The sequence below is a fragment of the Otolemur garnettii genome, unplaced genomic scaffold (genome assembly GCF_000181295.1).
Source record: "Otolemur garnettii isolate 467f Iridium unplaced genomic scaffold, OtoGar3 scaffold00014, whole genome shotgun sequence".
Classification (NCBI taxonomy): domain Eukaryota; kingdom Metazoa; phylum Chordata; class Mammalia; order Primates; family Galagidae; genus Otolemur; species Otolemur garnettii.
In genome coordinates this window covers 30,424,323-30,437,216 of record NW_003852409.1, presented here as the reverse complement: position 1 = coordinate 30,437,216, position 12,894 = coordinate 30,424,323, and the positions used below count along the sequence as shown (strand labels likewise).

Sequence of the window (12,894 nt, the reverse complement as noted above, 5' to 3'; positions counted from 1 at the left end):
GCCGAGCCAAGTCCAGGAGATTTTTTTGTGTTTGCTTGTGTTTTTGAGACAGAGTCTCAAGCTGTCATCCTGGTTAGAGTGCTATTGCATTATCATAGCTCACAGCAACGTCCACTCTTGTGCTCAAGTGACCCTCTTGCGTCAGTTTTCTATTTTTTGTAGAAACGGGGTCTTGCTCTTGCTCAGACTGGTCTCGAACTTGTGAACTCAGGCAATCCACCCACTTCAGCCTCCCAGAGTGCTAGGATTACAGGTGTAAGCCCAGGAGCTTGAGGTTGCTGTGAGCTATGATGCCACAGCACTCTACCCAGAGCAACAGAGTGCGATTCTGTCTCAAAACAAAAACAAACAGAAAAGCCAATTAGAGTCAGGCTCTAACCTCAGTGAGAACATGACCAGAACTTAGGGTATCAGTGCATTATTCACAGGTTACAGTGTTTCATGGTCATGTATTTCTTTGCGTTTTTGTTAGTCCAGACAAAGAAAGATGACTGTATGCAAACATCTAAAACCTGGGAGCAAATATAGTGCAGCAGGGAGACGATTACTGTGACCATTTGGAGGATAATACCTAGAGTTTGGAGAGTGCTCCTTAGCCAGGGTTCTGATGAACCCAACCAAAATTAAGTAGATCAGAGAATGAGCTAGATGAGGTGTTTACCCGTTTTAACAAAGTAGTCTGCTAATTTTTTTTTTTTGAGACAGAGCCTCAATCTGTCCGCCTGGGTAGAGTGCCGTGGCGTCACAGCTCACAGCAACCTCCAACTCATGAGCTCAAGAGAGTCTCCTGCCTTTGCCTCTCAAGTAGCTGGGACCACAGGTGCCCGCCACAACACCCAGCTATTTTTTTGGTTGCAGCCATCATTGTTGTTTGGCGGGCCCAGGCTGGATTCGAATACGCCAGCTCAGGTGTATGTGGCTGGCGCCTTAGCCGCTTGAGTCACAGGCACCGAGCCTAGTCTGCTAATTTTTGTAACCGAGTCTCTACAATACCTGACATCTTTATCCCTATGCAATAGGAAGTGTCAGGAACTGCACAGATTTCTCCCTGTTCAAGGAGTAGGTCATCTAAATTCCCATGACTGAATTAAAATTAATCAAGGAGTGAAAAAAAAGAGTAGGTCTAGAAATCTGCCTCTGTGTTAGAAAGCAGCCCTTAGTCCAATTTGAACAATAGTTGCATATCCAACATTTTATCAGGTTACCTAAAAAAGATACTGATTATGAAATTCTAGCTAAAATTTTATCCTGCCAAGTGAAAGAGGATAGACATAACATGGAAAAATTAAGAAAGGTAAGAATTTCATTACAATAGGAGTCTTCTTCTGACATCTTGGGGAACACTATAGACAGATGGAGTTGTCAACATCTCATCCTGGTTTGCATTTTGAATGTCTCTGGTTATGGCATCAGATATACTTGTGAACTCTCTATGTGGCCCACATATCAGGCATGAGCTTTTCCCCAGGAAATTTGCATTTTGTCCAGTGTCAGCATACCCAGCATGGAGGAGGCACATAGGTGGCATTTTTTTTTTTTGTTTTTTGAGAAAGAATCTCACTTTGTCACCCCCTGGTAGAATGCTGTGGCATCATAGTTCACAGCAACCTCAGACTCTTGGGCTCAAGCAATTCTCTTTACTCAGCCTTTCAAGTAGCTGGGACTACAGGCATCTGCCACAGTGCCCAGTTATTTTTAGAGATGGGGTCTCGCTCTGGCTCAGGCTGGTCTCAAACTTGTGAGTTCAGGTGATCCACCCATCTCGGCCTCCCAGAGTGCTGGGATTACAGGTATGAGACACCACACCAGGCGGCCGTAGGTGGTGTTTGAATCTCGGTCCTTGCCCATACCAACACTGGAACCTCGGGCAAGTAGGTTTCCCTCGCTAAGCTTCATTTCTTCCATTTGTAAACAGGGTGCTGGATCATAGGGTGACTACCAGGGACTCATGAGAACACAAAGCATGCACATAAAAAGCCCAGCACCTGGCGCCTGATGAGTTCACTATAAATGGCCACTGTGACAATAACAATGAAGATGATTTGGCAACTTACATGAAGATGTAAACAAGCCAATTTTTGATGAATTCAAATGCACTGGACACTTAAGAGGGAAATGAGTGAAGAGTTCAGGTTCATTAGTTCTGAGATAAGAGCCCAAGCCTCTTGCTCAGCAGGACAGGCACTATTGATCCCTGGGCTGGATGGAGCCTGTCTGGCTGCAAAACATCTGACTTTTGGTTTAGTGCTTTCATTCATTCATTCATTCCCTTTCTTTATTCAACTACTAGACTCCACCTTCTTTGCCCTTATTAAGTGGCCGTGTTTGTGTAGAAAAGGCGTTAATCAAATGTGAACACAAATAGAATCATACTGGTGATGTGGTGCTGTGAAGGGAAGATACAAAATGCTCCAAGAACAGCTTCTGTCATGGATTCCATCAAGGAGGTTTGAGGTTTGAAGCTTGGAGGAAAGGAGATGTTACCCAGAGAAAGGAGTAGGGGGAGGTGGAAAGAGAGTGCATAGGCCCTGAGGCAAGGGAAAGCACTTCAAGTTTGATGAAGGCCAGAGAACCTATAGCTCTCAAGAGAAGATAGAAGGCAATGGGGAGGCCAGAAAGACCACTGGGCCTCACCATGTACACTTCCTCGACCAGAGAAGGAGCGGCCTATTTTTTTTTTTTTTTTGTAGGGACAGAATCTCCCTTTATCACCCTTGGTAGAGTGCCGTGGCATCATAGTTTCATATAGCAACCTCCAGTTTCTGGGCTTAGGCAATGGTCTTGCCTCAGCCTCCCAAGTAGCTGGGACTACAGGCCCACCCCACACCGTTCGGCTACTTTTTCTTGCAATTTGGCCAGGGCCAGGTTTGAACCTGCCACCCTTGGTATATGGGGCTGACACCCTACTCCCTGAGCCACAGGTGCTGCCCAGGCGCAGCCTATTAATGGATGAACAATGGGAATACAGGTTCCAAGTTGCATTTGAAAGATTCTCCCAAGGGCTAGGGGGGTGGCTCATGCCTGTAATCCAAGCACTCTGGAAGGCCAAAGCTGGCAGGTGGATTGCCTGAGCTCATGAGTTTGAGACCAGCCTGAGCTAGAGTGAGACCTCCATCTCTAAAAATAGCCGGGTGTTGTGGCAGGCGCCTATAGTCCCAGCTACTTGGTAGGCTGAGGAAAGAAGATCACTTGAGCCCAAGAGTCTGAAGTTGCTGTGAGCTATGAGCTCCTGAGGGTGACAAAGCGAGACTCTGTCTCAAACAAACAAAAATCCGCCAGTAGCATGAGGTGAAGGATTGGAAGGATTGGAGCAGGATGGGGTAACTTGGAAGAAGACCCCATGGCCACCCTAGGAAACAATTATATCTTCTACTATCTGCTAAGCATTGTCCTAAGGGCTCTGCATAGATGATCATATTTAATCAGCACTTGTAGCTCACACGGCTAAGGCACTAGCCACATACACCAGAACTGGCGGGTTGAATCCAGCCCAGGCCTGCCAAACAACAATGACAACTACAACCAAAGAATAGCTGGGCATTGTGGCGGGGGCCTGTAGTCCCCGCTACTTGGGGGACTGAGGCAGGAGAATCACTTAAGCCCAGGAGTTGGAGGTTGCTGTGAGCTGTTATGCCACAGTACTCTACCCAGGGCGACAGCTTGAGGCTCTGTCTCAAAACAAACAAACAAACAAAAAATCCTAGGAGGCCTAGATGGGAGGTGCTTATATTATTCCCATTATACTGATTTGAAAATTGACTTTAAGTAACTCCTCTGGGTCTCACAGGGAAGTCATTAGTCAACTCCTGATCCAACTCCAAAACCCATCTGGTAACCCTTAAGCAGGAAACACTGAGGATTAAAAGTGCTCGTTCTCCTAGGAAGACACTGATTGTTCTGAGGCTATGGTAGCGGGTAACCACCAGAACAAGCTCTAAACTCGGTGATCAAAGAATGACTGACACTTGTGTAACCGGCCTCAAAAAGCCAGCCAATCACCACCTGCCTTCCTCCAGGAACCCTGCCTCCACGCCAGAACAACCAATCCCTAATCAGTCCAGGAGGCGTGGCTTCCCCGCAGCCTGTCTCGGGTCAGAATCTGGCTGGCCCCCGACTGCCTGGGTTTCTAGGACCGGAGTGAGTGGCGGCTTTTACCCTTCAGTCCGCTAAGTGCGAGTGTTACGGCTCAGACTGTCCGGGTCCTCGGGCAGGTTCCGCTGTGGTTTAGGGAGCATGGGCCGCTGTGCAGAAGGTGCGCTGGGGGAACCACCCTCCTTGTAAGGCCACGGGATGACCCCATGGAATGGCGCTGCTGAGATCAGGGACAGCTCCAGGGGCGACTGATTTGGCACCTCAACCAATCCCTGGTGTCACCTGTATTATGTAGCTTTCCTGAGTGGCCAGGATGCTGAGCTGGCTGATTGGGCTGTGCGCTGCAGAAGGGAATGGAGACATCCTCTTTTCCTTTCTGGGTCTCTTGTTCTCAGAAAGGAGCCCCTTCCAGAAGCCTCTCCATCTGGCCACTTCCTCGTGCTGGTGCGCGAAACCAGTCACTGGTTGAGGGCAGGAGATGGAAGGGACTGGCTGAGAAAGCCTGTTGGGGTGGAGGTGGCTACCCTGAGCAGCACAAGGAGAAAGAAGGGGTCGGTCAGCCCAGTGTTCTTACTTGAATGGCCATCAGAGTCTAATACCATGGGCACTGAGCCCATCAATTTTATGTGAATTTGGAAAAGATTCATCAAAAATTTTTAAGTTGGGCATGGTGGCTCACAGCTGTAATCCTAGCACTCTGGGAGGCTGAGGCGGGTAGAGTGTCCTGAGCTCCCAGGTTCCAGACCAGCTTGAGCTACAGTAAGACCTCATCTCTAAAACTAGCTGGGCATTGTGGTAGGCGCCTGTAGTCCTAGCTGCTTGGGATGCTGAGGCAAGAGAATCGCTGGAGCCCAGGAGTTTGAGGTTGCTGTGAGCTATGACATTACAGCACTCTACTGAGGGTAACAAAGTAAGACTTGGTCCCCCCCCCAAAAAAAAAATTCTTTTTTTTTCTAAATAATGCCAGGCAAGGTGACTTACACCTGTAATCCTGGCACTCTGGGAGGCCAAGGCAGTTGGATTGCCTGAGCTAAGGAGTTCAAGACCAGCCTGAGCAAGAGTGAGACGAGGCCTCATCTCTACTAAAAATGAAAAACTGAGGCAAGAGGATTGCTTGAGCCCAAGAGTTTCAGGTTGCTGTGAGCTATGAGGCCATAGCATTCTACCAGGGGAAAGAAAGTGAGACTCTTGTTTCAAAAAAAATTTTTTTCTAAATAAAAAAATGGACACATGAATCTAAATCAGAATAGTTTCCTGCCACTGACAGGGAAGGTATTGTTTGCAACTATTCACTCAGGCCAGAAACAATAACTTAAATAGTGAGTCAGGTCATTTTGGTATGTCAGGTCATTATTTGTACTGAATTGGAACATTCTGATGCATGGGAAATAACAGTATGTGTCCAAGAATTCTTTTTATTTTATTTATTTGAGACAGAGTCTCACTCAGTAGCCATGGAGTTGAGTGCCATGGTGTCATAACTCACAGCAACCTCCAACTCTTGGACTCAAGCAATTCTCTTGCTTCAGCCTCCCCAGTAGCAGGGACTATAGGTGCCTGCCACTATGCCCAGCTATTTTTTAGAGAAGAAGGTCTCACTCTTGCTGAGGCTGATCTTGAACTCCTGAGCTCAAGCAATCCACTCACCTTGGCCTCCCAGAGTGCTAGGATTAACAGGTGTGAGCCACTGTGCCCAACTAGAATTCTTTTTTTTTTTTGAGAGAGAGCGAGCCTCAAGCTGTCCCCCTGGGTAGAGGGCCCTGGCATCACAGCTCACAGCAACCTCCAACTCCTGGGCTCAAGCGAGTCTCCTGCCTCAGCCTCCCAAGTAGCTGGGACCACAGGCGCCCGCCACAACGCCTGGCTATTTTTTGGTTGCAGCGGTCATTGTTTTGGCAGGCCTGGGCTGGATTTGAACCCGCCACCTTAGGTGTATGTGGCTGGCGCCTTAGCCACTTGAGCCACAGGTGCCAAGCCCAGAATTCTTGATATTCAAACAAAACGTGGCCCTGGTGCTGCTGAGTTCCTTACTGAAAGATACTCTGCTCTGTCACACATTAGGTTGATAAGTGTATCACATGCATAAAAGGAGGTAGGTAGAATGTTTGATTTGGGAAGTAGCTGCCTTGTATCAGTATTTTAGCTGCATAACAAACCACCCTGAAATTGAGTGGCTTAAGATAACATTTATTTAGCTCTCAATTTATGGGGGGAAGGTGTTTACGTTGTAGCCCCTCCTTGTCTGATCTCAGCTGGCAAGTGACCACACACATGTCTGGTGTAGCTTGCTGTGACTGGGCCAATGTCATCACCAGCAGACAAGCCTAGCTTGCTCACAAGAGCACAAGCTGCCAGGCCCATTGAGGTCTGCCTAGCTTTAGAACTGGCACAAGCTCGCTCTTGCCACATTGATTAGAGCAAGTTATAAGGCAGCCCAGATCAAGTGGGAGGAATGGCAAAGTCCTATGGTCAGTGCTGCAGTCTACCCTAATCTTGATCTACTCTTTGAAGGTTTTCAGCTCTAAAAGAGGTTTCTTTAATTTCTATTCCAAGATTTGGCATCATTTTAAAATGTGGCTTAATAAAAGCATAATTACTTTGGTTCTGGAGTGACAGGGTCAGTCCAAGATTTTGAAAAGAAGACTGGGCATGGTAGCTCTCACCTGTAATCCTAGCACTCTGGGAGGCCAAAGTGGATCACTTGAGCTCAGTTCAAGACCAGCCTGAGCAAGAGTGAGAGCTCTTCTCTACTAAAAATAGAAAAAGTAGCTGGGTGTTGTGGTGGGTACTTGTAGTCCCAGCTACTTGGGAGGCTGTAGCAAGAGGATCTCTTGAACCCAAGAGTTTGAGGTTGTTATGAGGTATGACACCACGGCACTCAACCCCGAGGGCAATAAAGACTCTGTCTCAAAAAAAAAAAAAAAAAGATTCTGAAGATAAATCACTTAAATGAGCACCTTGAAATCAGAGAAGGGGTATGCTCAGGCTTGTGTCATTGGTACTTGGATATGGAAATGTTTTAGGGCCTCACAGCATGCTGAAAAACCCACACCCAGTGGCTGCAGCTTGACTGCACCCACAAACTGCACTATTATAATGGGTACCGGGAAGGAATCCAGCCGTCATGTAACACAGAGACAGGCGTGGCTGGAGACTTTCCCGCTAGCATAACACACACACACTCTTTCTGTTTTTGTTAATCATTCAGTGGCTGATGGACACTTAGGTTGCGTCCATCTTCTGGCTATTGTGAACAATGCTGTTATGAACATGGTTGTACAAAGATCTCTGCAAGGCCTTTATTTCAACTCTTTCAGGCATATACTCAGAAATAGAATTACTGGACTGCATGGAAATTCTATTTTTAATTTTTTGATACTCGGCCATTTTATATCCCTGCCATCAAGGCAGAAGCTTTCCCATTTCTCCACATCCTTGGCAACACTTGCCATTTTCTGGTGTTTTTATTTATTTATTTACTTTTGTTAGTGGCCATCAAAATGGCAGGTTCCACAACAAGCAGGACAGGCATGATCTTCCAACCTGGAGAGGTTGTTACACATGTGGGCTGGATGGTGTGGCAGCAGGAGCAGAGGAGAGCTGATGAGGTGACTTCACTGCCGGCCCTAAATACATGGGTACCACCTGCTTGAGTAGGGTACCTGCAGAGACAGGCCCAAAAGGTCTGCGGTAGAGGTCTCTAGAAGAGAAATGGGCAATGGGAGAAACTGCCTCGTCTCAACATGATGCCCTGCTGCTGCTATGGGCCCAATACAAGCTTCATGGATTGTCACCAAATGTGAGACAGCTACTAATGCAAGTGACAGTGACCTGGACTTGGAAGCCTCCAAGCCATAACCAGGGGTGGCTAGTCTCCTCTGCAGTGCACCACCACAGAGCCTTTCTCCTTCCACTCCCCAAAGTAAAAGCAGACCAGGAGGCAGCCTGGACCATGAAGGGGCACTGATTTCTTTATTTATTAGACTCAAGTGCTTTAGTACAGAACGGTACAGAGATGATACATGTTTGTGCTTCAATACTTTCAAACACTGAGATTCTGATAATTTCAAGGTAAACAAGTTTCAAGACAGACTAGCTTTTTTTAAAATATCCTTTTGATAAATTATTTTTAATATAAATAACAGAGAAAGGGAAATCAACATGTTGGACAAACAAGGTCCTGAAGCATGAGCACTGACTGTTTGGTCCAAGGGAGGAACAAACAAGCAGCGGGAGAAAGGAACGAACCGATGCAAGCGCCTACAGCTGTGTCCTACAGAAATAAGATATCTCAGGAGGGAGGACACAGAGGGACAGACCTGAAAACTCATCTGAGTGCAAAGGGGAGATTTCAAAGCCTTGAGAACACTACGATGCAGCTAACAGAAAGGCAGAAACAGACTCTGAGGGAGGCGGCAGCGCAGAGCGGGCACACACCACGTTTGCAACACAGCACGAGACGAGTAATATACACACAGGCTGCAGGAGGCCATGGGCGGCAAGGAACTGGGCAGGGGACATTTTTTGTGACTTCCACTGTCATTATATTTCATGACAACAGCAGCAGAACAAATGGTGTATTCACCACTGGAGAATGAGAACTGCTGAGTCTTGAGGATGAGACATCCTTGCATTTGTTTAATTTCTGCATTAGAGCTAAGTTTTTATACAGCTAAGTTTTTATACAGAGAATAAAATAATAATTTTCTCTTACAAGCATGATGACATATGACCCCACACTACACCAAATAAAGGATTACGATGTATCTTAAACTAAGGAGAATATGACAAAAGTTACTTGTGAAGGGGGCACAGGGTCTGTATAAATCCAACAGGCTATTCTCAGGCCAACAACCTTCTTCTCAGCCAATGGCCCTCTGACCAGGGGCTTCCAGACACATCTGTCCTGGTCCATTCCTGACCCTTGTACTAGGTTGACCCTGCTAAGGAAACTGAGCTGTTAAGGGTAACACCTGGAGATGGAGGGCTCTGGTCAACAAGTCAGGCCTGAATGCTTCTCCAGAAGAGACAAAAGTCTCCAGTGGGAGTTTGCTTTTTACTTGTCTGGGCACCGTGACACTGATTGGAGAAGACCTTCTCTTGGAATCCCAGTACTGTGGATATATGCCAGGGAGAAAGCAGGGACAGACTGTGAAGAAGAAGACACCAGCCTGGCTTTGCAAGGACACCCCAGCCCTACTCACAGCTGCACCACCTGGGACATGCCACTAGGAAAACCGAAGAAGCCCTGTCCCTCTTCAACTCTCATGAGATGTCCCCTGACCATCTGGGCAAGAGCAGGGACTGGGGAGCAGGAACTGGAGTGAAGAAAACAGATAAGTCCTCAGCGTGAAACACTCCAACAACACAGGCGTCTCTATGATCCCCGACAAGAATAGGAACAACTCAAAAGTGGTTTTTAAAATGACCCAAACTTCTACCTTTCCATACTCAAGCAATATGCACATGATGCAAAGGGCTATGTACAAGGTCACAGAATCATAAATAATGGGGAGAAGGTGTCCATTCATTCTAAACAGTTCAAATCTTCGGCAGTGCATCATCTGCACATGAACCTCTCCTTTTAGGATACATATATAAGATACTCTTTTTAAAAAACACAATGCATTATTTTTGTTTGTTTGTTTCAAACTAGAAGAGGGCATCATTAAACAGGAGAATGCAGCAGCGATAGTGCTGGCCAGGACGTGCAGGGCAGGGGAGGCAACAGAGGGAAAGTCAGCAAAGTAACTGAGGGCAGGGCGGTAGGGAGCTGCAGAGCACTGCAGGAAGAGGGGCATGTTTGGAGGAGCGGCTTATTTTTTTAACTGCTTATTTCTTCATCTGTTTTATTCAATTTCTTCAGAGTGTCCAGCAGTTTCTGTGGGGTGAGAATGTGCGTGGATCCTGGGGGAGGCAGAAAAGACAGTGAGCCAGCCAGTTCCCGTTCAGACACTTGCCCTCTCCTGCTCTTCTCTGGGATGGGTACACCCCCTTCCCCCCAGACTGGGTCTAGTGGAAGCAGGGAGGGGAATGGGGCTTGGGGCCCCGTCACAAGAGGCCTGGGCAACATGTGGGGTACCAGGCTGTACAGAGGAATGAGCCATCTCTTCATCAGGGCCCAGAGCCACCTGCCAGGTGACAGGGCAGCTGCATTTCTAATTCTCTCTTGAACTCAAGGTGAAGCCAGAGAGAGAAATCCCAACAAGCTGGCTGTGAGAGAGGTTGTGAATGGGGCAGGGGTGGTAGAGCACCGTGTGAGGAAAGCATGGTGTCTGCTAGAGAGGAAGATGATGGGCAAAGCCCCCGGGGAATCCACTGACCTCTGGGAACCAGCTGAGTGGTGCTGCCCTGGTGGGTGGGACCTCAGGTGTGAGAGGGAAAGGGCCGGGGACCTGAGGCCTTACCTTGCAGAGACCGCACATTGTAAGAGATTAGAAATGCTTGCCAAAATTTAAGCTAATGGAATATAGATCTACTGCAAAAGTAAAACAAAAAAAAAAGAAATTTAAAATAAATAAATGAAGGCCTCTTACATAAGGAGAGAGAGAGATCTAATAAGTGCAGTACAAAAAGATGCATGGATCGTGTGGTTTGGACATGGACTTGATCAAACAGAACAGAAGTGACTGGGGTGGTGTGTGAGTGAGCATGAGGCCCGCACGCAGCATGCAGCAGTGGGCTTCAAAGAAAGGTCCTGGTGGGAGAGAAGAACTAAACAAAAGAGACCCGTACTTGAAAATGTGCCTCCCTGGAAAGGTGGGTGGGTAGGTGGGGGGGGGTCTTCGTGAGAGTTGGGAGCAGAAACCACTGGGGGCCGGTTTCCACCCAAGGGTAGGCAAAAGAAGGCTTTCGCTGGCTCACTGGGCATGACTCCAATACCAGGGTCCTTATGCCTTTGACCTCTACTTGCTCAGCTGACCCAGGACTGCTGGAACTTTGGAGCTTCCTGGTCAGTCCAGACCAGCAATAAAACTTGTAAAGCCCTCACTAGCTCAAGGGGCTTCTTCCAGCAACCCGTTCTCTGCAGTTCAAGCCCCAGCTGCCCATTTGCTGCTCTCAGTGAGAAAACACTCCTTGGCTACTTCCCAGGGACACCAAGCACAATGCCCTGAGCATACAGCCGGCACCAGCCCCTGTGCTGTAAAGCTCACTCATCTTTCTGCAGACTTTTGGCCCCTTAAGAACACATGATGAAGGTTTTACGAGCGTGTCCCTGGGTGCTGTTACAGCATCCCTTCCCCTGAGGTCCATTCATTCCTGTGACCTTCTCAATCTTCCTACGAGTCCTAAAGGAGGTCAAAGACTTCTGTGCAAATGAGGAAAAAGGACAGAAATGTTATGAGGCTTGCCCCAATTCTGAAGAGTGAACCACTACCAAGATGCGGGCCTTCCAAATCTCAAGTTGACACAGCCCGTGTGTCTGGATACTGAAAGAGCCTCTCACGTGGGTGTGGGTTTGCCTCAGGCACTTCCTAAAGGCAACAGCAACCAGGGCACACAGCAGAGAGGAACAGTGCCCATGCCCACATCCCTGGCTATCTGACCAAGTTATAGGAACAAAAAAGTAAACTTGATTTAGAAGAAAAATCAGAAGAGGCTCCTCTGATCTGTTGCCTACTTCAACATGCTCCCTACCCTTGCTGGCATGCAAATTCAGGATTTAGGGGGGGTGCCACCGACTCCATGCTCCAGAAGTTTCTGACATTATCTGATTGCTGCTCATCAGTGTTCCCAATCTTACGGAGAAAAATTCTAAGTACTGGAGATAATCAGTGAGGCCTCTAAGACTCTTAGCAACATGTATGTTTCTGGTCTGCCACTTACCTGTGTTCTTTAAAGGACTCAGACTAGCTGGCATTAATCCAAATCACCTGAAAGCCACCTCCTGACACGGGTTTCACTGCCATGAAACTTTGCAATTGGAGCCAGGTGAGTCCCTTATCTACACTTTGCAGGGGTTCTCACTGTGAATCCACAGGCACCTGACCACACCAGTCTTCCAGGAGAGAGCAGCAAGCCGTCTCTACTGCTCTGAGGGGCCCTTTCAGTTCACATAACTGGAAGATTATGAAATGTGAACAGTAGTCCCCCAAACTAAGTTGAAGCCTACCCATGTGCCTGTCTAAATCTGCAGTCCCCAACCCCCTGTACCAGTCTATGGCCTATTAGGAACCAGCCACAGAGCTCCACCTATCCCTCCTACTGGTCTGTGGAAAAATGGTCTTCCATAAAACTTAGGAACTGGGCCACGTGGAAAAACTGGCTTCACTGAGACATAGGAGCTGGGCTGCACAGCAGCAAGTGAGTGGTGGGCAGCTTTATCTGCATTTACCACCTCCAGCCACTCCCCATCATTCACATCACTGCCTGAGCTCCACCTACCCTGCCCCTATAGAAAAACTGTCTTCCATGGTCCCTGGTGTCAGAAAGGTTGGAACCTCTGCTCTACATGTTTTCAAAACTGTGGGCCAGACAGCAAGCTCTGATAGTACAAAACCCTACTTTCCTCACTGACAGAATCTGAAAAACCAAAAATGTTCTTAGAGACTACTGGTCTAGTCATCCCGAATTTGGCTGAAACACATCTACTGACTCAGAATACCCAGGTGGTGCCAGAGAATGTGCCAGTTTAAGAGCAACCCAGGTGAGTCCGATATTCAGCCAGGTTCTTCTCAGCCCATGAAAGGGAACAATGAAGAATGAAGGGCTTGGGCAGCACCTGTGGCTCAAAGGAGTGGGGCACCAGTCTCATATACCAGAGGTGGTGGGTTCAAACCCAGCCCTGGCCAAAAAAAAAAA

General features: G+C 47.7%; 1 protein-coding gene across 1 annotated transcript in view; it reads right to left on the bottom strand.

Annotated features, from left to right (window-relative positions):
* Positions 1 to 9,706: 9,706 nt before the first annotated feature.
* Positions 9,707 to 12,894, bottom strand: part of STXBP1 (syntaxin binding protein 1) — a 47,724-nt gene continuing 44,536 nt past the window's right edge. The window contains exon 17 of the mRNA XM_003785426.3: positions 9,707 to 9,999. Coding sequence (XP_003785474.2) covers positions 9,917 to 9,999 — 83 coding nt within the window. The 3' untranslated portion in view covers positions 9,707 to 9,916. The remainder of the gene's footprint in view (positions 10,000 to 12,894) is intronic.